At 43.1% G+C, this 24359-nt stretch overlaps 1 protein-coding gene across 2 annotated transcripts; it reads right to left on the minus strand.

The window, feature by feature from the left end:
* Positions 1-6210: 6210 nt before the first annotated feature.
* On the minus strand, positions 6211-23725 carry LOC145624001 (uncharacterized). 2 transcript variants are annotated; one of them, XM_081676924.1, is made up of 5 exons: positions 23464-23725; positions 23110-23222; positions 10631-21896; positions 10363-10442; positions 6211-6463 (listed from the first exon to the last, which is right to left on the minus strand). In XM_081676924.1, the coding sequence occupies exon 3, from the start codon at positions 20838-20840 to the stop codon at positions 19206-19208; it is 1635 nt and encodes a 544-aa protein (XP_081533050.1). In that variant the 5' UTR covers positions 20841-21896; positions 23110-23222; positions 23464-23725; the 3' UTR covers positions 6211-6463; positions 10363-10442; positions 10631-19205. The 2 variants fall into 2 exon arrangements, with proteins under 2 accessions (XP_081533050.1, XP_081533049.1); XM_081676923.1 differs by having other exon boundaries at positions 10631-21902.
* Positions 23726-24359: the final 634 nt, after the last annotated feature.

Genomic DNA, 24359 nt, shown 5'->3' on the forward strand with positions numbered 1-24359 from the left:
GGCTAAGTATTGAACCTTGTATGAGCATTTCTTCGTTTGAGTACGTTTTTTGCACTTTCATTCGAATTTGGTTTATTTCTTGTTATTTAATTTGCTTGCTTATTTTGGCTATACTTGTTGATAAGAAGTAATTATAGTATTAGAACTAGTTATGTATTCATCAACAATGTTTTGAAAATTTTGAATCTAAAAATTAGTGCGAAGTGTATGCTTAGCTTATTTTTGCCATATTCGAACTTCAAGATTGTTTGGTAGACGATAATTGCATCATTGTTACCGTTATTCGCCTAGGCATAGTTGATTCTTTGAGATTTTGAAATATAATCCTATGAATGCTTAGTTGAAACTGGTATAGGATGGTTTTTGTGGGTGTTAGAAGCCCCCATTTACTGAGTTTAACTATAGGTATCGTAGCCCCATAGCATAGGTGGCATTTCGATTTTTTGTGTTTTGCCCTTTTGGTAGGCGTTATGCTGCCAAAATGGGTCCAAAACATGTATATTAGCTTAGTTTAGAATAAACTAAAAAATAAACGTTGTCCATTCATAGCATAGACTCGCCTCCATTTGTTGATGCTGAGGAGGTTCTAGGAGATCCCTTGCATGACGAGGCGGTTCGCCCTTGGAAGAGGGTGACCCGTCCTCGAGACGAGGTTCGGAAGCGACGCGTCGGAGCTGATCATCGTCGTGAGGAGGATGTGGTTTGGGAGGCTCCTCCCAACTAGGACCCTAGGGTCCTCAAGTGGGACTCAGACCATCATGTCTCGATCAGGGGTTGGCGCGGCATCGTGAATCTTTTGCGTCTCCGTTTCTTTTTCTTCAAAACATGTTTTTTTACTCTCTTTTGTGCCTTTCCTTTTTTAGAGTAAGCCAAGCATGCGCTTTTACGGCTCTAATGATCTACGAGGTCGTATTGAGAGTTTTCCCGAGGTGGCAAAGGAGGTTGTGGAGCTTTCGGAGATCAGCTCCCAACTGGCGGCTCTTTGGGATTTATCGAGTCAGCCTGTGTCGTTGGCTTTCCTTCGTGGATTGTTGGAGTTTTGGTGGGATTCCACCAACACTTTTCACTTTCCACGGGGAGAGATGACGGTTACCCCTTACGATTTCTATGATTACGGGTTTTCCTTTTGGAGGTGAGCCCGTGGTTATGGAGGTCGTTAAGGGGTCAGACGAGAGACTGCGTGACCTGGTGGGGGATCGTCTTGTGGCGGCCCTTCACTTGTATGCGCAGTCTTGTCCGTACTCGGTTCTTGCCGATGAGTTGTCGGCTGATGAGGTTGATCGACAGTGTACACTTGAGCAGCTGGCTCGGATACACATTGCTCACATTCTTTCCGTCACTATCTTGAGTGATCGGGGAGAGCTTTTCGCCATTAAGTTACTTATTTGCCTCAGTGATTTGGGGCAGGCTGGTAACTTGAGTTGGGCGGAGGTGTCGTATGCCCGTATGCTTACGGCTATGGTCAAGGCGACCTGGGTGATGGATTCCGCGGCAGCTACTGAGGAGCCTCGAATCTCCCTTTCATGGCATGGTCGTAGCCTTGAGGTGCATACTTATTCTTTTTCTTTTCTTTTAATTGCCATTTTTGTTTTCTTTTTTCTTATTATTTTTGCTCCTTATAGGCTAAGAGATATTTGTACCTGCCTTTCTTAGCACCCAGGATTCTCAGGGCGGCTCATTTTCCTATCGGCCTTCGACTGGTCACGATTAAGAAGAGACGAGCCACTTCAACCGGCGACATTCGCTAGAGGATCCTTTCGGCGACTCGTGCGCCGGTGAGTATTTCAACCACATGTGCATCTGTTGATTTTTTGTTTATTTTCTGATGATTTTTCATATGGCTGTGTTTATAGATCGATCTTCGTCCATGGAGTCAAATCGTCGGAGTCCCTGAGGCTATCCAGTCTAGCATGATTCGTTGCCCTTTCCGAGCCCTTTATCAAGGACTTCCAATCCTGAAGAGGACAGATGCTTGGTTTTTAGGTGAGTGTGTTGTAGACACTGATAAGTGACTTTTATGTCACTTTTAGGGTATTTTTATGCTTATTTTTCGGTTTATTTTCTAATAATTTCCCTAGTTTTACGCTTTATTTCTCTCTTTTTCTTATTTTCCTTATTTGATCTCTATTTTATGTATTTTAGTAGTTTTTAATAGTTTCTAGCTTATTTTCTTAATTTATTTAAATTCTCTTATTTTCTATGTTTATATTTTAAGTTTTTAGTTCTTATTATATAATAAATTTCTAGCTTTTCTCTTTTTCTTATTTATTTTAGTTTAGTATTTTATTTTACTTTGTTTTACTTTAATTTTATTTTTATTTTATATGTCAATCTACCCTCGTGATTGTTTTTGGTTGTAGGTGTGTTCAAGTTGATGCTCCGTTTTCATGCTCAAATCAAGTTTGGTGTTCGGGATTGAGTCATGTGTCAAATTTCACAATTCAAAACCTTCCAAGCCGTCATAGTTGCTGCCACCTAAACCTTCACCACACCCTTAACTATCCTACACCACCCCAACAACCACCTCTAGCCACGCAAACACCACGCACACCAGCCAAATTGCTCCCAATTCCCCAACAAACAACAACAAAAAATAACCACCATCAAATAACCGCAGCACCGTCACACACTCACCAAACCACCACCAATCTCAGCCTCCACATCCGCCAAAACCGCCAGCAACAATCCCAATTACAACAGCAACGCTGCCCCTACACTCCAACCTCACGCAAACCACATTCACCAGCGCACCACCATATCAACCACATCCACCCAACACCAACAGCAACAGCAACAAACACACACCATCAGACCCCCATTTCATCCACCTCACACAACCCCACAGCCACCATAAAGCCCGAGCAATAGCCGAATTCACCAGCACCAAGCAGCAACCCGCCACAATTGACCCCCAACAACCACCAACCAACCCGCATTTCAATTGCTCCCTCACAGCCGCAATTGAGCTGCCACCACAATGCACCTCTCCGCGCAACAATTGCAGCACAAGAACCACCGTCAGCCACCTCAAAGCCCGAATGAGAAGCCCGCAAATTTACTCCGAATCAGCCCCAATTTTCATACCCTTCAGAGCGGGCGCTGTAAGGTTCGAATCGGCCGCTCCGTTGTGGGTCTTATCTTTTTCAATTCTCACGTGATTTGCTCAGGTGCTCATTAATATCGAACGGTCTGATTTCAAGCTTATTGATTGATGATGATGATGAGCGGTGATGATTGAAGATGAAAATGGTTGGTGATGATTGATGAAGAGGATCAAACGGTGGTGATGATGATTCAACATTCAAGAGCAGCCAATTTGAAATAGAAGAACATGAGGAGGTTGACGGTTTCGGGGGAGATTGGGTTTTATTTTCTTTATTTATTTTAGGGAAATTCTCAATGGTAATCATCAGTTTTTTATTTTTCTCAATGGTAAACAACCAAAATTCCAATTATCTTTGGTAATCATAAATTATTAATATATATTAACTATAACATTAATGTTATATTTTGATAAAATTCTTTAACTATGGTTAGTTTTTTTAATTTTAATAATTAAATTATTTAAAAAAAAAAAAAAAAAACCACCACTCATCCCCACTAGCCCAGCTAGGCAGCCACCCCACGCACAATCCCTCCACCCGCGCACCATTCATCCACGCGCTCCCTAACCACCCCCTGGCCGCTGGCGCACCCAAACCCCTCCACCACTGCGTCGGCGCCACACTGAACCCCCCGACGCGTATCCCTTCCCCCAATTCACCTAATTCCTTCCCCGAAACCCCCTTCCTCCCCCACAAATCGCCCTAAAACCATCACCCCAACCTTAAAAAAAACCCTTAATGGACCTCCCTCGCCGTCTCTAGGGTTCCTGATACGGTATTTTCTAGGATTGGAGATGGTTTTTGGAGGGTTTCGTGGGGGTAGGGAGGACGGATTGGTGGTTAAAGGGGAAGAGGGTGACGCGACGAGGGGAGAGTAGATGAGGTGCCGATGCTGGGGTTTCTGGGTGCGGTCGGCGGTGCGTAGGGCTGGGCATAGGTGGATTGGAGGAAGGAGGTTGGCTGGGGGGTTAGGGAAAAATGGGTGGTGTTTTTTTTTTCTAAAAAATATATCTTTAAAATAATCTAAATGTTAAAAAATTATATAAAAAAAAAAAAAAAAAAAAAAAAAAAAAAAACTAACCCTAGTTAAAGATTTTAACCATAGTATATCTTTAGTGCTATGATTAATATATAATAAAAATTCATGATTACCAAAGATAATTGGAATTTTGGTTGTTTACCATTGAGAAAAATAAAAAACTGATGATTACCATTGATAATTTCCCTTTATTTTATTTCTTTTTCTATTTCCTTTTCATTTTTTTTATTTTTATTTTCTTTTCTTTTGGGTTCTCTTTTCTTTTTCTTTTATTTAGCTAAGTAAAAATACCCATTTTTTTGGGGGAATTAAGAGGAGACTCTTTTATTTTATTTTTGTTAATTAGTTTAGGAGAGCTTCTCTCTCTTAGGGTTAGAGTAGATAATTTTTAGAGAGAGAAAAATAGATTATTGCTCAATTTTCTTCCAAGATTCAACTTTGCTCAAGTTTAAGTTTCAATCAAGCAAGAATTCAAGTTTTCATCTTTCATAAATCCTTTCTTTAGTAATCTCTTCTCCTTTCCTTTAGTTTTATTTATTTGTTTTATTGTTGTTTATTCATGTTAATCTTATTAGTTCATCTAGTTGTTATTGATTTCATTGATTTTAATCATGTTTTGTTTGAGTTTCTTGAGTATACTTCTAGTTTTGATATTGTATTTAATCTCCCTTCTCTAGGCTAAACTTTTGGCTAGGGGAAGGGGGTGGAAGATATGATTTGATATTGGATGAATGATGATGGTTGGATTGAACTTATGCCATATATTGATGAAAGACATGATTTTTATTTGCTTGGTATTATTGTTGCACTCTATTTGATGTTTTCTAGTTTAAATGCATGAAAGTGATTTGAACTAGATTAGGATCACCTCTATTTTAATGATTGCATGAGAATAAGTTATTAAAGTGGAGTTTTTATGGATTGTGCTTCTTTATTCTTTTGATTTGATTGTAACTAATAGGATGCATGAGAATGATCCTTATTAGTGTAGACCTCTTTCATTAATTTGTCAAGACTATTGCATGAGAATGAATTGTTTAGGTAGAATCTTGTGTTCTTTGGCATATGTTTCATGATAATCACCGTTATTCTTCTCTTTCTAATCATATTGGACACCCCCGTATTCCTAGCGTCATTTTCTATTGATTTTAATCATCATTTTCTTGCTCATTTGTAGTTTTAGTGTTCTTACTCAACAAAACCAACAAAAACAATCCCCTTTTCACTCTTGCATTAGTGATATTTGATGTTGAATTAGCGTGCTTCCCTAGTAGTTCGACCCTTTACTTGCCACTAACTAGTTTAGTGTAGGTTTAGGTATTATAAATGATTAATTTGGTTAGGGTAGTAGCTTAACGACATATCTATCCGCGATTAGACACCCATTTGTGTCTCCCCAAAACCAAACCCGGTGATGAGTACCTTTCACGTCGAATCACAATTTGGTTAGGTAAAGTCTAGTGTTGCGGATAGTTTTTAATTCTTTCCTTTCTCTCTTTTTTGAAAACCTATTTTAAGAAAACAACCAATTAAATTTGGTTTGGTCCATGGCAAGGGTCCATAATGGTGTAGTTCACTACTACAAAAAGCGTGTTTTCTGGACGCTTTTTAGGCCTTTTTCCGACGCTAAAAAGCGTCGAAAATACACGAGTCGAAAATTTTCAGGGACACAAAAAAGCGTCGAGATTCTCGACGTTTTTTTGTGTCCTAACTAATATACGAAGCATCGAAAATTACGTATTTCACGCATTATCCCAAATGTGTGTAGTTTTTTAGCGACGCTTTTACCTGTCCACATACTCAAATTTAGCGACGCTTTTTGTTGTCTTGCGTTTATTCGTGTCCGCCTATGGTATGGCGGGAAACTCTTTGAAATTTGAAAATGTGCAAAATATGTAGACATTAAAAGCGTCTAGAATTTTTTTTAAGCTTTTTTTTTTCCTTTTATTAAATTATTACCATCACACATACATAATAGTTATTTAAATTTATCATAAATTAAATTAATAACATTAAAATTAAAATAAAAAATATTTTATATAACTAGATTAAATAAAAAAACAATAATTAAACAACAATAATAAGAGTACGTAGTTAATTACCAAATTTATAAAAGAAAACATCAACACAATTAATAAAAATAAAATAAAATGAAAAACGTCGCATATTATAGTAGCTTGTCCCTAAATAAATACATCACTAATATAAGACTAAAAACCAAAATAGATAGATGATGGCCTTATAGATGATATAGTCGCTTGTTTTGATGCTCAAGTGTCCCGTCCAATTCTCTTGTTGCACCTACATTGCCTTTTCCAATCTTCAAAAAAAAAAAAAAAAAAAAAAGTATAAATTAGTACATTACACAATATAGGCTCGAGATTCAACATGTTGTATTTACACATAGAATTGTAAGTTAAACAATTGCAATGAGTAGATGCTAGAATTTTATTTAGAAATATAAATGAACAAAAAAGCCAACAGGTCTTTCATCATGAGTTCTTGACTAGATTAGTATTGCGGACAAATCCAAAGCCTAACTGAACGAATGAAGCATGGATCAAGAAAACTGAACCGAATAACCTCGCGAGTCAATAATTCGTCTCACATGTATACAGAATGCCACATTATTGAGACTGAATGAAACTTGTCAGAAATAGTAATCTGCTGTTAACCCCAAATCCATGAACACTAAGCATCAAAGTTTTTCAACATGTTATATACACACTTACAGGATATGACATCCTAATCTCCTGAAAGATTACTGACACATCAACAGCTGCTTATAGTTTCATAGAGAGGTGTGTTTAAATATCATTATCAACTAAAAAGTAATTCCCAACTGTTGACCAATGACAATATTACAAATGCTAAGTTTGGATATTTATTCATGACCAAAACAATTTTAGTTCCCGAGTTTGGATATTTTCATCAAATTACAAATGCTAAGATCCAAAGGGCAGACATAAAATGAACTGCACAAACATGTAAAGATACCAGAGCTCAAACCATCTCATACTAAAATGACTTAATGAGCTTAAAAATATATGAAGCCTGTCACCACAAAAATATTAAATAAACACAACCAGATTTACCATAGTGGAAACAGTAATTAACACAGCCTAATGTACACGGGTCCCACACATACAATGCCAAACTCTGTCATTACAGCATTTCGGTCAGAAAAAAGTGTTGTATCCATAATAATGTCAGAATATAACGAAATCCTATAAAAAAATTACTTAAAGTGAAAGGAGAATTTAAGTAAAATAAATAAACAATAAAATACGAGAACTATGAATCTACAACTCTTGCATATAAACCCACCACAAACAATTGGTAACAAGAGAACAAAACATATCAACTAACAAACTCTTCAATTACCAAACGGGCAATAAAATACCAATTGTCATAGAGAAATAACCTATAGATTAATATTAGAACTCTATAATATGGATCTATACCTTGCTAAAAAAAAAGGCCAGAAAAAACTTACATCATGTCATGAATAAAAATACACTTAAATTCTTGATTACAAATGGGCTCTCACCCCCAATAGAATGAAAAGCAAAATGGGGCATGCAATGAACCCACTCCCACCACCACCCGTGACACTCACCTACAACAGGCACCAGAGAAGGCAATAGGAACATACCAACAACAACAACAAACCGTGGCCACAACAAGAAGAAACAGAGGACAGCAAGCAGCAGGGGAGCAGGGCAAACAAGCAGCTTTAGGCTATTTGTTTGTAGTGTGCTAAAGTGGAAAGAGGACAAGAGTAGTACTTGTAGTAATTAAGGCCTTGTTGCCAACTTATGCATTGTAGTAGTAGTATAAATGGGAGTAGTCTAGAGTAAAGAACCTTAGGCAGATTATTATTATTGTAGTGAGTATTGGAGAGTGATGGCCTATAGCCATTTACGTTTGTACGCAAGCCTTGAGCTTTATCTATCCAAAACAACCTTCCGTCCATTTAATTTAATCGCACCACGCAAGTTCGTTGTAGGGCATTAACATAAAGTGATCTACTCAAGAAGCTCTGAATTTTACACACACACACACACACACACACACACAAGCTCTGAATTTCACACACACACAAGCATTTTGAATTTCAACTCTGATTTCAACTCTGATTTTCAGTTCTGAACTTCAGATTTGAATTCAGTTCTGGATTTCAAATCTAGTAAGTATCTATCACAAACAAGGTATCGAAAAGGTCCAAATTAAACAAACATAGCTCTACAAAAGTATAACTAATTTAGAGTCTATTTTCAAGTTTTCCAACTCAAGGCATAAGAAATAGAATAAATCAAGAGAAACATGGACTAAAATAATTAAATAAATAAAAAAATTCTTAGAGAGAACAATCATTTAAGTGGCTCAGAGCACTCAAAGAAGTCTCCAAGAATTTCTCCAATATTAATATCAAATCAGACTCACAAGACATGGTCCAAGCTCTAATCAACACAATAGCATCCAAGGAAAAGCTAAAGAACATTGCTAAAGACATTAAAATAGTAGCAGAAAAAGTAGATCTAGAAATTTGTATTAAAGTAGACAGAACCCAAGTTAACAAATCCCATAGCCTAGCTACGCAATGTAGAAGGCTTGGGTATCTCTCTTCTTAGTTTGAATTATAACCACTGCAAAAAAAATGATTTAAAGATATTAGGGAAATTCTCACTGGTGAACTCCAATTACTTAATTTTACAAGTGGTAAACATTCTTAAAATTAATTGTCAATGGTAAACCCCAACTAGAATGACTAATCAATTGGTAACCTTAATAACGATTTATTCTAATTATTAAACTATGGTTAAAATTTAAAAACGTTTTTTTTTTTTAAAAAAAAAGAAACACTAAAATTCCTATTTTGCCCTTATTTATTTCCCCACCCACCTAGCCACCTGACCCAAGCCCTAGCCACCTGAACCACCCAACTGACCCACCCACCTAGCCACCTAATCCAACCTAGCCACCTGACCCCTTCCCCCTGACTGACCGGCGCCCACCCAACTGACAATTTTCGGCGAATTAATGGAGGAACAGCAGCAGAAGCACTGCTATTTCAGTGGTGTTGCGGGCTGGTGCTAGGGTTGGTGATTGTTGAAATTAGGGGGGAAAAGGGACGGGCTTGCCTGAAATGAGGAGGAGAAGAGAGAGGGTGGCCAGAATCGGGAAGGGGAAAGGAGTTGGTGGTCGGAATGGGGGAAGGGAATGAAGATGGTGGCTGAAATCGGGTAAAGGGGTCGGTGGTTTGGGCGTCGGGGTCAGGGAAGTCGAGGTCGGATTTGATGCCGAAAATGACGGAGTCCCAGAGGTCGAGAGTAAGGCGAGGAGTTGAGCGGATGAGATCTAATGCGATTTTTTACAGGCGGCGAAAACGATGGAAGAGACGATTTCTTCGATGGAGGTTTTGGCGATGATAGAAGTGTCGCGGCCGGCGGCGGATTGTTGGAGGGCTTGGAGAAGGGCGCCGGATTGTTGGGGGAAAGAGAGAAGGTAGGGCGGGGGTGGATGGACGTCGTTGGCCGAGGATGGGGGAGGTCGGGAGTTGCCGGCGGTGGGGGAGGTCGGGCATCTCCGGTAGAGGCATGGACGCCGGCAGGGAAGGGCTGTCGGTGGCTAGGTTGGGTGGGGGAGGGGTTTGGTTTTTTTTTTTTTTTTTTGAAAAACATTTTTATAATAATTTAATTATTAAAAAAGTAAAAAACTAACCATAGTTAAGGATTTTTTTTTTAAAATAACACTTATCAATGGTAATTGAGGTTTACCATTGATAATAAAATTTAAGAATGTTTACCACTTAGAAATTTAAAAAGTTGGAGTTTACCAAAGAGAATTTCCCAAGATATTACAATCACAAGATCCTGAAATCATTCTAGGATTACCAAACCAAGGCCTATCCCTGCACCATATTGGAGGCATGACTATAAATCACAAGTAAATTAGATATCAGAATACATATTCACGAAGCAATCTTGCTCAACTTGTGCTTTCCCAAACCATGTCTTAAAAATAGTATGATTTTCAAATTCTTCATTCTAGTTTTTTAGATGCTAAAGATGTAAAAGACTAAGGAATTACTAGAAAAGGCAATAATATGCTGCAAACCTTCATAACTATTAGAGTTTGGACAACTTATGTACTCTAGGAAAGCACAAATATAATTCAATGAAAATATAAGGGAGAGAGAGAAAGATAGAAACATACAACGGGGAAATGAGTACCGAGCTCCTTCCTTATATATGGATTCTTCAGAATTTTCTCGTCAATCTTAAGGCCGAGACCAGCTGCCAAAGTATTAAAGCAACTTATAAGAAAATCTAGCAAACACCAATATCAGATCAATGCTGAGAGTGAGGCTATTTTCTCAACCAAGGCAAAAACCAAACAATCAAGCACACACCCCTATGCTAAAACTAAAAAGACAAAATAGAAAGAGGGAATGAGAGAGAGAAATGAGGAGAATTTTAAGAACCTGATAAGTTATAAGAATCACATCAGCAAGATGGCATGATGCAATATTTAGAGAAATTTGTTTCGGGGGTTTTTGTCCCTTGGGAGAGTTACAACACTGAGACTGGATTCAGCAAAGGACGCCTGTACCTGCAAAGCAAACGGACCGCCGGATGGTCGGTGGTCCGCCTCCAAAGATTAAGTTAGTAAGTGTTCGGTAATAAAACGTGCGGAAGTAAAGTTATCTGCTCGGATTCCAAGCTCAGGTAAGGTGTGATAAGTGACGTATTGTCTCGTATTGCGTGTATATTCTCTGTTTTTTCATAAATGCCAGAATGTCCCTATTTATAGGGTCCTTTTGAAAAGTGTGCCCCTCCTAGGATCTGGTGACCTAGGAATTAGGTCACGCCGTTTTTGCGGCGCCTCGGGATTTGGGCTTTTGAAGGCCGCCATCCCAGGGGCAATGCCTAAGTGACACATGTCACTGAGCCCAAAACTTCTTTGAGGCTCCTTTTGGATGACACGTGTCGCCATCTAGATGGTCCATGCTAGATCATCAGTCCGCGTAGGATAGAGGAGTGTCCGCCCTCCACGTGTCATCATTCCATGGGTCCAAATGGCACCTCTATGGAGGACACGTGGCGCTTTCTTATTGGGCCACCTGGCCGGGTAAAAATACCCAAATCATTTGCCCCTCACAGGGGTCACGTGCATTGCACGTGACACCTGTGACAGGTGTTCGTATCTGAATGGTCAAATTCAAAAAGTTACTGGAGGGAAAATTTTTTAGGGTTTTACCCCCCTATAAATAGCGAGGTTTGACCCCCCCTAGATTCACACCTTTGCGAATCTTTGGAGAATCTTGGACTTTTTGACTTAAAGAATCTCAAAATTCCCTAAGTGTTTTCACTTTTCAAGCATCCGACACTCGGCCAACAGTCCGACCGTTCTTTAGTCAACCAAGCGTCTTTCACCCTTTTTCTTTTACTTTTCATTTTTTCATTTTTTCTTTGTTTTCGAAAAAATGGTTCCCCAATTGCATGCGGCACGGCATAGGATAGTGATAAGCCGGTCACCGGGGACGGCTGAATCTAGAACTAGCAGTGTCGAATGCTTGGCCAAAGACCCTGCTTTGCGAACTTCTCCGAATCCGACCGTTTCCGTGTCTATGCAGGACACTATGGCCAGAACCAAAAGAACAACAAGACAGTGTAGCTCCGATGGAATTTTCTATCATTCGGATGGGTCGACTGTTTATTTAGACAACTCAATAAGGGTGCCTCGAAGTGAGCTGTCGGAACATCCTGACAACCCTTCTTATCTTCCTCCAACCCCCACCTACTACAATTCGCCCACATCTAGTGGAACTCCCAGTGATGGAATCCTGGAAGAGGCGGATGAAGAATATCAACCCGGGCCTTATGGACAGGCGCCGGAAGAGAGTCTAGGGGAGGACCCCGCTGGCACCAGTCGGCGGTCCCCTAGCTCTGATGAGAGCTCTGATGACGAGTTGGTCTTGTCATCTTCTTCAGAGAACGCCTCCATAACTTAAGAGGAGGCTAGAACGAAAATAGATTCTGCCAGGGAGTCCCTGGCAGTGGATAAGGGGGAAAGCTGGGCCGAGCCGAGCGCTTCCAGGCGCTTGGAGAGAGCCCCCTACTATCATCATGTTCCGCCCAGCAGGCGGAGCTCCATGGCATCCGGCCTTGCCAATTTTAGGCGCAAGGTCGTTCTAGGCTATGGCTATACTTTGTCGGTCCCTAACGAGGGCAACACCATTACCTGGCCGAGCCTGGCAAGCTATCAGGACAGAGCATTTGGCTGCTATGAAGCGGCCTTCCAAGCTGGCCTCCGCTTCCCTCTCCATCCGGCCATGGAGAGGATCTTGGATGGATACCAGCTGGGTATCTGGCAACTTGTACCCAACTTCTGGATTAATATTCTGGGGTACGTTGCCGCCTGTGAGATGCTGCAGGTGGAGGCGAGCTTTGAAGCGTTCGCCCACATGCACTATTTGAGCAGGGCGCCTGCTAGGGGCGGTGAGGGCTGGTACACCTTGACCACTTGCAAGGGGTACATGATGGCTGTTGGCAAAGAGAACAAGTGGAAAGACTGGAGGACTAAGTTTTACGTAGTCAAGTCTTCCGACAGCCGCCTGAACCAAAAATATAACAGGTGGAATAAGAATCCAGCTATCCTAGCAGGCAGGAGTGCATTGCCGCCTCTTCCTAGGCGGGCAAAGGAGGAGATCATGGACCAGGGGTTGTTTACCGTGTCCGTGTGGACGAATGATGAGGGGGACAAGGAGGTCACCCCTCAATGCTATCTCCCTTTGTACAAATGGTTTGAAGAAGGAACATTCTTAGCCGCCTGTGGGCTAAGTTCTGAAATGCCGAGAGGTAGTCGGTCGTCTGTTTTATATGCAATTTCATTTTGCTTTTCAATACTTGTTTGATGGTGCTAACACTTATTCATTTTTGCAGACAAGGCAATGGAGAAGCTCTCGGCCACAAGGAAGCCGACTATATTTGCTGCTCGATACAGATCGAATGTCCTAAACAGGGCAGAGGCAACCACCCACACCAAAGTGGATGAGCAGAAAACTGGCGGCACCCCCAAGGTAGGAAATTGTTATACTTATCATTTCTGACCAATGTTAAATTTGTCCGAATGATTTCTAACTTGTTTTATCTTGTGTTGATGTAGGGTGCCCCTACCAAATCTCCCTCAAAACCATCCGACCCTAAGATCCAAAAGACAAGGGCGGGTGATGTGAGCGCATCCGGCAAGGGCGGCCGGAAGCACATTGCTCGCAAGCCCAAGAAAGGCCCAGACGCCTCTTCTCTCGAAGCTGATAGGGGGATCAGCAAACTGGATGTCCAGAGGACATCAAAGGGTGGCTTCAAGTAACCCACCACTGCTGTCGGCTCAGCAGGAGAGAGGGGGAGTCTGGGGAAAGAGGAGGAACCAAAGGACGACGGTAAAAACCATTCGCCTTTCTTGTTCTTCCATTTAGATGTACTTGGGTTATTTTTCTAAATCTCTTTCCTTCTCAGTCCTTGTGCAGAGGCCGACTGTAATCCAGATGGCCAAGTCCATGCTGAGGGCGGTTGATCCTGACGACAAGGCGTCTGTCAGAGGAGTCGGCACTCTGGACTTGGATGGCATCTTGGGAAACCTCTGCGAGGTATGAGTCTTAACTTAAGCAATTCAATTCCTTTTTTCTTTTTTTTTTTTTTTTTTTTTTGCTCAAGTCTTTATCCGCCTGGTTTTAACCATTCGGCTCTTTTTGCAGGCCATGCTGCGCGTCCAAGGGCTCAGGCAACCTCTCAAGGAGAAGTCCAAAGAGGTAACAACCGCTAAAGCTCGGGCCGAGTCCAACTTAGATCGAGCTCAGTTTGATATTGCTCAAAATGAGTTTTTGACGCTTGATATGATGTATTCGCAGGCGGAAGCCAATATGCAGGTGAAGAAGGACCTGGACTCGGCCCGCCTGCGCATCACTTCCCTTAAGAAATAAATCACAAATCTTAAGGAGAAGCTCGAGCCTCTTCAGGATGCCAAGGAAGAGGCCGAGAGAGCCAAGCAGAGGGTGGGCCGCCTGGAGCAGCGCCTCACCAACCAGGAGCATTAGCTGAAGACCAAGTTTGAGTCCGTGGCTGAACAAGAGAGAGAGGCTCTTGTTAAGCAAATGATGAGCGACTATGATGCCATCATGCGGGACACTTGGGCGGCTGTGCAGCCGGACTCGGACTATCAGACTTGGAAATCCAAGTTTGATGAAGCCAACAAAGCATTCGACGCTCGCTTTCTTGAAGAGGCTGAGAATGCGGCTAAGGATGCTGCTGAGGCCGAGGAAAGCTCTGGGTCCGACTCTTCTGGGGAGTCGTCCTCTGGTGGAGAGGAGGAGGATCAGGCGGAGGAACGAGAGAAAAATGATGAAGAGAAGCCGAAGGACAACAGGCCGGCTGCCAATGAAGAGGCTCTCCCCTGATCCCTTAAGCTTTTTATCTTTTCTGCGGCCGAATGGCCATGTACTTGCTTTTCCGGCCTGCGTGCCGAGTATTGATGTATTTTTACCGACCAAGGGGTCGGGTACCTTGACAATTTCTCTGGCTTTGCCAGAAAACAATCTTAACCAATCGTCTGATGGCGATTGGTCTTTTTAATTTAAATCATTCGGCCATTTGGCTGAAGTTATTCATATTGTTGTCCTTTGCATTTTTGAATTTTTCATTGCATGTTTTTGGCTAAGTATTATAACCTGTATATCATGCGAATGTTCTTGCCCCTGGACGGATGTCGTGTGGTTTCGGTTTATTGGATTGATTGACTTAGAAATTATTGATACTTAGAAGAGTATTCATGGTTTCTAAGTCAATCAATCACTATGGTGATTGCCCCAAACCACTCGGCAGACGTCCATCCAGAATTGGCAACTTAAAGTTTTCATTCGGCCATTGGCTCAAACAAAACTCAAATTTCCAACTTAGCAAACTTCGCTAAGGAAAACTTCCGCCTGTTTTTCCCTGTGAGCTAAAAACAGGCGCATCCGGCCATAAGCCTCTTTGAGATAGGGTAAGTTTATAACTTAGCAAATGGTCTTTAAAAAGAATTGTCCGCCTGTCTTGCCCCAAAAGTAAAGAACATGCGTCATCTGGTCAAAAGCCTCATTAGGTGCTTAAGTAGTTAACTTGTATATTAACAAGAATGTTCCGCCTGCTTTGCCCCTGGGCAAAAACAGGCGTATCCGGCTTAATGCCTCTTTAGCCTCTACTTGTGAAACAATGACGATTTTCGAGCTGTGCTAGAACAGTTAGAAAATTCAGGCCTTTAGATTTCACTTTCGATTAAAACAAATGACTGCGAATGCTGCCTTAGCATTCGGTAGGGCCGCTTGTTATATTTGTAGAGAAATGTGCCACCCAAATGGGAGATGCTTCTCCTCGACGAACTCGCCCGAATGGACGTCGCCGGTTATCTGCCTCATGTTGGAGCAGACGGTCATACTCATGTTGGAGCAGACTGTGACCATTCGGTCTCTTTTTGTTTATTTATATCCGGCCATGGGCCTCATCATGATTTTATCTGGCCTTAGGCCTCTTAAATGGTTGGGTAAATATTCGTTAAGTGTCGCTATTAACTTAATGAATTTCGTAGGAATGACTGTTCTAAGGCAATCGACTCCTTCAGAAGGATTGGGGCGTCTGCTGTTGGGACATACACTTTCCAAACGCATTGGCCGTCTGTATTTTGTACAGGCGACACTAAGAAACTTAAATAAAAAGACAAGTTGGGAAATGAAGGCATATTCTCATTAACAAAACTTGAGATAACAAAATTGAGGTCTTTACATTCGTACTTAGAAGTAGTACTTTTTCAAGTTGTCTACATTCCAAGTTCTAGGCAGCCGCCTGCCGTCTGGGTATTCCAAGTGGTAGGTGCCGTCTCTTACTTCCTCATAGATTCGGTAGGGGCCTTCCCAATTTGGGGTTACCTTTCCCTGTTCATTCGCCCTACCGACTGCCTCCATTTTTCGTAGCACAAAGTCCCCACTTTGAGAGGACGCTTGTGTACTCTTTTGTTGTAGGCCCGAGTCATTCTCAGACGGTAAATCTCATGGCGTAAGGCAGCATTGCCCCTACGCTCTGGAAGTGAGTCCAATGCCAGCCGCATGGCCTCCCAGTTAGCTTCCTCGTCATATAACATGACTCGAAGAGTCGGCTCATAGTGTTCAATGGGCAGGACAACTTCTGCACCATACACCATGAGAAACGGGGTTTCTCCAGTTTCCCCTTTAGCAGTCGTTCTGATGGACCAGAGGACGTGTGGTAATTCATCCGCCCAGAGACCACCAGCCCGCTCAATTTTCTTTTTAATCCCGTCTGAGATTAACTTGTTGAAGGCTTCGACCTGGCCGTTTGCTTGCGGCCGGCCGACTGATGCAAAGAAGCTTGAGACCCCCTGGTCTCCCAGCCAAGTCTTGAGTTGAGGCGTCTCAAATTGAGGACCATTGTCAAAAACCATAGACATGGGCACCCCGAAACGAGTGATAATGTTCCTCCAGATGAAGGAAATGACGTCTTTAGTCTTGATGTTTTTGACTGCCTCCGCCTCTACCCACTTGGTAAAGTAATCCACAGTTACCAGTATATAGCGCTTGCCGCCTGGTGCAGTTGTATATGGCCCCAGAATGTCCATGCCCCATTTGGCAAAAGGTATTGGGCTGTGGATGGCCGTCAGGTCTGTAGCCGGACGATGGATGAGCTTGCCAAATTTTTGGCACTTGTCACATTTTTTTACCATTTCCATTGCATCCGACTCCAGAGTTGGCCAAAAGTAAAGCCGTCTGGCCTTAGCAGCGAGGGATCTGCCGCCTATATGGGAGGCGCAGAATCCCGAATGCAACTCTTTGAGGACTTCCTTACCCTTCTCAGGGGTAACACACTTCAACAGGGGCTTCAAAAAACCAGCCCTGAAGAGTTCTCCTTGTCGCAACTCGAAGTTAGCCGCTCGTTTTTTCAGAACAGCCGCCTCCTGTGGTGAGTCAGGGAGCGTGCCGTCTGCAAGATAGGCCTGGATGCTATCCATCCAGGTTGAGCTTCGGTCAAGAACTCCAATGGGGTCTTCCTCAGATATACTTCTTCTTTCCATGACCTCCCAGAAAACCGACCGAGGCGTTTCACAGGAGGCGGATGATGCTAGTTTTGACAAAGCATCCGCCTGATGGGCACTTGAGTTAGATGAAATTCTTCAAGTGATCCAACTTCACTCTTGACCGCCTGCAAATATTTTATCATGGCCGGATGAGTGGCCTCGTACGTTCCATTAACCTGGAGTACGACCAGTTGAGAATTAGAGCAGGCGGCTATCTTCTTTGCCCCTGCCGCCTTGCATTACCGAATGCCGGCCAGCAGGGCCTCATACTCGGCCTCATTGTTAGAGACCTGGAACTTGAACCGTAGTGTGTATTCGTAATTATCTCCTTCAGGAGACTGACAGATAATCCCTGCACCACAGCCGTTCACAGTGGAACTCCCATCCACATACACTTTCCAAACCTGGTCTGTATTGTCCGGTACAACCGGCCTGGTCATTTCGACAATAAAGTCAGCGAATGCTTGTCCCTTTATTGCCTTCCTTAGTTCGTAACTGATTTCTAGTCCTTGCATTTCAATCGCCCATTTGAGCATTCGTCCAGAAGACTCCAAGGTTGTGAGTGGCCGTTTGATCGGTTGGTCAGTATAGACTTCTACCGCATGCGCCAAGAAGTAGGGTTTAAGCTTCTTGATGGCCATGTAAAGGGCAAGGCCGAATTTCTCAACCATGGGGTACCGAAGCTCCGCGTTTCTCAGAACATGGCTAATGAAATACACCGGGAGCTGGATGCCGTCTCTTTTAGCTAAGAGAACGGCACTAAGGGCATGATCAGAGACGGCGAAGTACATGAAGAGCTTCTCTTTGGGCAAATGACTGACAAGCCTCGGCAAAGAGTGCAGATGAGTTTTCAGCTTTTGAAAGGCCGCCTCTGCATCATCCCCCCATTCAAAGTTTGTCTTCTTTTTGATTGCCTGGAAAAAGTAGAGGCACTTGTCGCCTGACCGACTGAGGAATCTCCCCAAGGCCGCCAGACAACCTATTAGTTTTTGCACTTCCTTCACAGTACGGGGCGACTGCATGTCGATTACCGCCTGTATTTTCTCAGGGTTGGCCTCTATTCCCCTTTGGTCAATCAAAAATCCGAGAAACTTCCCAGACTCAACACCAAAGACACACTTTTTTGGGTTAAGCATGACCTTGTGCTGCCTGAGTGTGGCGAATGTTTCTCGGAGATCAGCAAGATGATCCGCCTGTTGTTTGGATTTGACTATCATGTCATCAATGTACGCCTCTACATTCCTTCCGATTTGATTAATGAAGACCGTATTAATCATTCGTTGGAAAGTAGCAAGCGCATTCTTTAAACCAAACGGCATCACCGTATAACAGAACAACCCCTGATCAGTGACGAATACCGTCTTTTCTTGATATTTTTTCCACAGGGGGATCTGATGGAAACCTGAATAGGAGTCCATAAAACTGATCAAGGCATGTCCGGCTGTTGTGTCGACCAGACTGTCGATCTTAGGCAATGGATAGCTATCCTTTGGACATGCCTTGTTGAGGTCTGTGTAGTCAACACACATCCGCCAAGTTCCATTCGGCTTTTTTACTAACACAACGTTAGCTACCCACTCAAGGAAATTGCACGGCCGAATGAACTTGGCATCTAACAGCTTTTTTACTTCGGCAGCTGCCGCCTAACTTCTTTCTTCGCCGTGGTTTCTTTTCTTTTGCCGGATGGGCTTCTTTTTAGGATCCACGACGAGTTTGTGGACAGCGAGATCCGGGCTGATGCCTGGCATCTCCTCCACTTCAAAGGCAAAGATGTCTTTTAATTCTCTGAGTAGCTGGTGAAGGCTTTCACCCAGCGTTGCAAAGGCAATCGTCCCCACCTTAACAGTCCGCTCTGGACGGCTGTCGTCCAGAGGGATATCAATGTGCTCACCAGCAGGCTGGGGACGGAGATCATCCGACCGTTCCCCGGTCAGTGATTGCTATTGTTTTTCTTTTTTGACCACCACCAGCTGATCAGTCTTTCTTTTCTTTCCGGCTGGTGGGGCCAACTGTTCTTCCTCGACATCGTCAAGGTCGATTGTTTGCTTGCCCCGACCGGATGCTACGGCCGCGGGCTTGATGTCCGAGAGGTAACACTCTCGAGCCGTCTTTTGGTCCCCATTAAGGGAGCCGACTGTGCCATCATCCTTCTCATACTTAAGTAGCATGAGAGCAGGGATGATGAAGGTCTTACACTCGTTAAGAGTGGGACGGCCAAAGATGAGGTTGTAAGCTGTGAGCTCTTCAACCACTAGGAAACGGATGGTCATGTGCCGACTGTCTCCCCTGCTTCCCAGGCGGACAGGTAGGTCAATTCGTCCGACTGGGTGCACAAGTCCTCCCCCAAACCCAACAAGGGTGTGGGAGACCTCCATCATGCTATCCGGCTTGTACTTGAGATTGGATAAGAATTTAAGGCTGATGAGGTCAGAGGAGCTTCCTGTGTCGATCAGAATTCGGCCAACCAACTGGTTGGCGACTTTGCACTCAATGACAAAAGGGTCATCATGCGGCCGACGGACTTTGCCTCTGTCCTGCTCGGTGATGAAAACTTTAGGGAAGGTGGATGTGACTGCCACATCCCCTTCCTCAACAGAGTTGACCATCTTTCTCAGATGGTCCTTGGTGCCTCGAATGGTCGGGCCACCACCGGCAAATCCGCCTGCTATGGTGTATACCGAATCTTCATCAGTTTCGGCACTCACAGCAGGCTGGGGAGTCTTCTTCTTGGACTGCCCCGGATTTGCCTTTGAAGTCACTTTGGACTTCACATAGGACTTCAGCTGTCCTTTGTCGGCCAGACGGTCGAGCTCCCGCTTGAGACTAAAGCAGTCGTTCGTGTCATGGCCAACATCCTCATGGAAATGGCAATGCTTGTTTTTGTTCCGATTTTCATCGAAACCTTTCATAGGAGTCGGCTTTTCAAGAGTCAGCCGATCCTTAATTTCCAAGAGGATGGAGCAGTAGTCCTTGTGGAATTCGTACCTTGGGACGTACGGTTTCCACTCCTTTTTCTTCTTCTGGGCCAGTTGATCAGAGTTATCAATGGCCCAGACATGCTTTTTCTTTTTGCTCTCTTCTGGCTTAGGAGCCGGCTGAGCAGGCCGACTCTCTTTCTGCCGGTCAGACTTCTTATGGTCCGACTGCTTATTGGAGGAGAAGAGTTCGGTCGCCTGTATATAGGCTTCCGCCTCTCGCAAGGCTCCTTGCAGAGTAAAGATTTGTTTGCGGACGAGTTCGTACTTAAAAGTAGACCCAACCTTCAGACCTTTAAAGAAGTCTGTAAAAGCGACCTCATCAGACAGCCCATGAATCTTGATTCGGACCAGATTGAACCGCCTGACGTAGGAACGCAAGCCTTCTCTATCTCCCTGCTGTACATTGCCCAAGTCAAGACTTGTCTTTTTGGCATGGATGTTCATAGAGAAGTTTGAAGCAAACAAGAACGCAAGTGTCTTGATGAAGCTATTTATGCAACCAGCCGGCAGATTGCCAAACCACTGCTGGGCTATGCCCTTCAGGGTGGCTGGAAAGCAACGACACCATGCGGCATCATCCAACCCCTGTAAATACATGAGGTGGGTGTATGCTAGCAGGTTGAGGTCCCGTCATAGGCTCCAACCAGAACGTTTTTAACTTTAGCCGGCTGTACGGCTTCAGTTATTTCCCTGGAGAAAGCAAAGGGTTGATCTCCAAGGTGTTGCAGCCTAAGCTGCCAGTCCATCGGCTGATAGTCGTATGCCGCCTGTCCTCCAAAGAGGGCAGGTTGCATGTAAGGTAAAACTGGCGCCTGGTACAATGGTTGTGCCATGTACTGGGCCGACTGAATCATATGAGGGCCAGACTGAACCCGTTGGCTGCTTGCTGGAGTCTCATGTACAGACTTGGAACACCTCACAGAGGTATTCCGAAAGCTATCATGATAAGTCGACGTTGAAGCCGACTCTGATTGCTGGGTTCTCCTCTCCTCAATGTATTGCCGAGCGTCAGAGAACGTTTTCTTGCTACCATCCGGCTGTATATGCCGGATGGGTTTTCTTGCGCCCGTTTATGGGAAACGGAGCTGAGTAAGGTCAAATTGGGGCCGGGCCTTCTCCTTAGGGGCAGGATGAGGAGTTGGCTGACGGTCCCTGACCGACTTTTGTTTACCAGCTGGGGCTGGCTTCTTGGCTGACTGCTCCTTTCTAGAAGCAGGCGACTTCTTTGAGGCGAGTTGTTTGATTTCACCCCTGAGGCTGCTTAGGAGTGTCATTAGTTCATCTCGAGTGACGAGAGTCGATCCTGCCGCCTGGGAAGGATCAACTGGCCGCCCCGAGGGCTTCTTTGGCTGGCCAGCAGTTTTGCTTGGGCCTGCCTGGTAATAATGGCGCTCCCGCCTCTCCTTACTGCGGATGCGTTTAGAGATGAGGGATCCATTTGGATCCACATAGGTTTCGACGTCAGCGTCGTCACCTGAGTCATGGTCCGTTTGGACCAGTATATCATTTGGAGGCCGAATGGCCTCTGGATTTGGTACAGGTTCTTGTGAAGCCATTTCAGAGGTACTCTCCCCACAGACGGCGCCAAATGTTTCGGGGGTTTTTGTCCCTTGGGAGAGTTACAACACTGAGACTGGATTCAGCAAAGGACGCCTGTACCTGCAAAGCAAACGGACCGCCGGATGGTCGGTGGTCCGCCTCCGAAGATTAAGTTAGTAAGTGTTCGGTAGTAAAACGTGCGGAAGTAAAGTTATCTGCTCGGATTCCAAGCTCAGGTAAGGTGTGATAAGTGACGTATTGTCTCGTATTGCGTGTACATTCTCTGTTTTTTCATAAATGCCAGAATGTCCCTATTTATAGGGTCCTTTTGAAAAGTGTGCCCCTCCTAGGATCTGGTGACCTAGGAATTAGGTCACGTCGTTTTGCGGCGCCTCGGGATTTGGGCCTTTGAAGGCCGCCATCCCAGGGGCAATGCCTGAGTGACACATGTCATTGAGCCCAAAACTTCTTTGAGGCTCCTTTTGGATGACACGTGTCGCCATCTGGATGGTCCATGCTGGATCATCAGTCCGCGTAGGACAGAGGAGTGTCCGCCCTCCACATGTCATCATTCCATGGGTCCAAATGGCACCTCTATGGAGGACACGTGGCGCTTTCTGATTGGGCCACCTGACCGGGTAAAAATACCCAAATCAAAATTGATAAACAAAAGTGCAGACTCTATCTTGCCTTAGAAATTTTAAGAATAAGGAAAGAAGAAAGAAAATCAAACTTAGGTGAAAAATAGTTACATATTAGACAGATATAAAGAGGTTTATATCCTCCATTCTCTTCCTTTTCTGCTTATGAAAATTTCCATAGAATGAATGAATGTAGTATACGTAGTTGATGCATTTTATAATGGTAAAAAGACATTGGGACAAGAAATGCGTTAATAAACTTTCCAGTGTAAGGATTAAGAACTTGATAAATTACAAATATTACCAATCAATAGTTACAAAAGTTGACAGCAACATGATGCAAATACAATACCATCATACAACTCAATAGCAAGGATAATTAAGAACTTGATAAAATAAAAATACTTGAAAAACAACAGTAAGCAAAACAAAAGCTCATTACTTTTCTAGTTATAATGGATTAATAATTCCCATGTTGTGAGTAAATTTACCGTAGCCCGTGTCTCTATTTCATACTGATGACCAATATAATCTATTTCATTATTTTGTACTAAGGACCAGTATACTCCGTCAAGATCAGTTGTGCTTAATTAGCATCCAACTGCATTGCCCAGCCAACAACTTCATAACATTATCATCAAAATCATTTAAAACCAGAAAAAAAATTAAAGCAATCAGTATCTCACCATTGAGTTCGATACAAGCTCTTCTTTCAAGGAGTTTCTTTCAAGGAGTTTCTCTACCCCTTTAACCATTCGACTCTGCTCCAGTAAGAGTAATTTGATTTTTTTTTTTTACTCTAATAAACAAAATTTTCCAATGTTAATTTTTTCACACCGTAATAAAAAAGGTCTTAACTTGTCGAATCCAATAAGAATTTTGATGAAGAAATAGTAATTCAGCAAGATCTACAACCTAGGGTTTTAAAACGAGTAAAATTGGGTAATTGCAACTTGCAAATATCAATTAAACCCACATAAAAATTGAGAGAAGTACTATTAGAAGTTAAAAATCAACAAAGAGTGATGTAAAAATGTAACCTGTGAGGAGAACAAGAGCGATAGCTGTTGCAAATCAATTTTCAATGGAAACCATCAGATCTGAGAGAAAGACAAGAGTATTTGGCAAGAAATATAAATTTTGTGATAGAATGATGAGAATCGTAAGGAGAAAGAAAATCTGAATTCGAAATCTTGGCCATAACTCCATGAATCTGTGGAATTCAGATCGAATGAAGGAAAAAAATACGGAATAGTTAGGGTTAAGAATTTGACGAGTAGGGTGTTTTGTGATGTTGGGCGGTTTAATGATCTGTGGGTTCACCTAATTCAGTTCACATGCGGGGCACATGTAAGTGTTCTCGACGCTTTAAAAAGTCTAAAATTACTTTTGACACTAAAAAGCGTCGAGGAAACACGGATATCATAATAACCTGTTGGCGGCCTAGCCCTGGCGTCGAAGCAACAACGTCAAAAAGGAGCTCTTTTTGTAGTAGTGGTTGGATGGGGCTTTAAAAGAGCTTTCCAACGATATATTATAAGCCCAATTCCGATGAATAATGAGGAAGTTATGGCCAAATTACTAAACTGGGCCCGATTTTATATTTATGTGCGGCCCAATGATCTAGAGGAGGGCCTAATATTGATTTATCGTTCCTAATGCAATTAGAATTGATTTTAGTCTTCTAGATTCTTCTAGAAGGTTCTTTTCATTCAAAATTTAATTAGCATTGATAAATTGACTTTGGTTGACTTTTTGGAGTTTTAATCAGAATAAAAGAAGTGTTTTTAAGGAAAATACGATTTTGCCCTTCTGTACGGCTAAATTTTATCAAAATTAAGAAAACAAATGAAAACGGCTATTAGCACCTGACGCCAGTTATTAGCTCCTGGCGCTAATGTCTAGCGACTGGCGTTAACCTTCAACGCCTGGCGCT

This window comes from Chenopodium album, chromosome 3 (genome assembly GCF_948465745.1).
Source record: "Chenopodium album chromosome 3, dcCheAlbu1.1, whole genome shotgun sequence".
In the NCBI taxonomy this organism is placed as follows: domain Eukaryota; kingdom Viridiplantae; phylum Streptophyta; class Magnoliopsida; order Caryophyllales; family Amaranthaceae; genus Chenopodium; species Chenopodium album.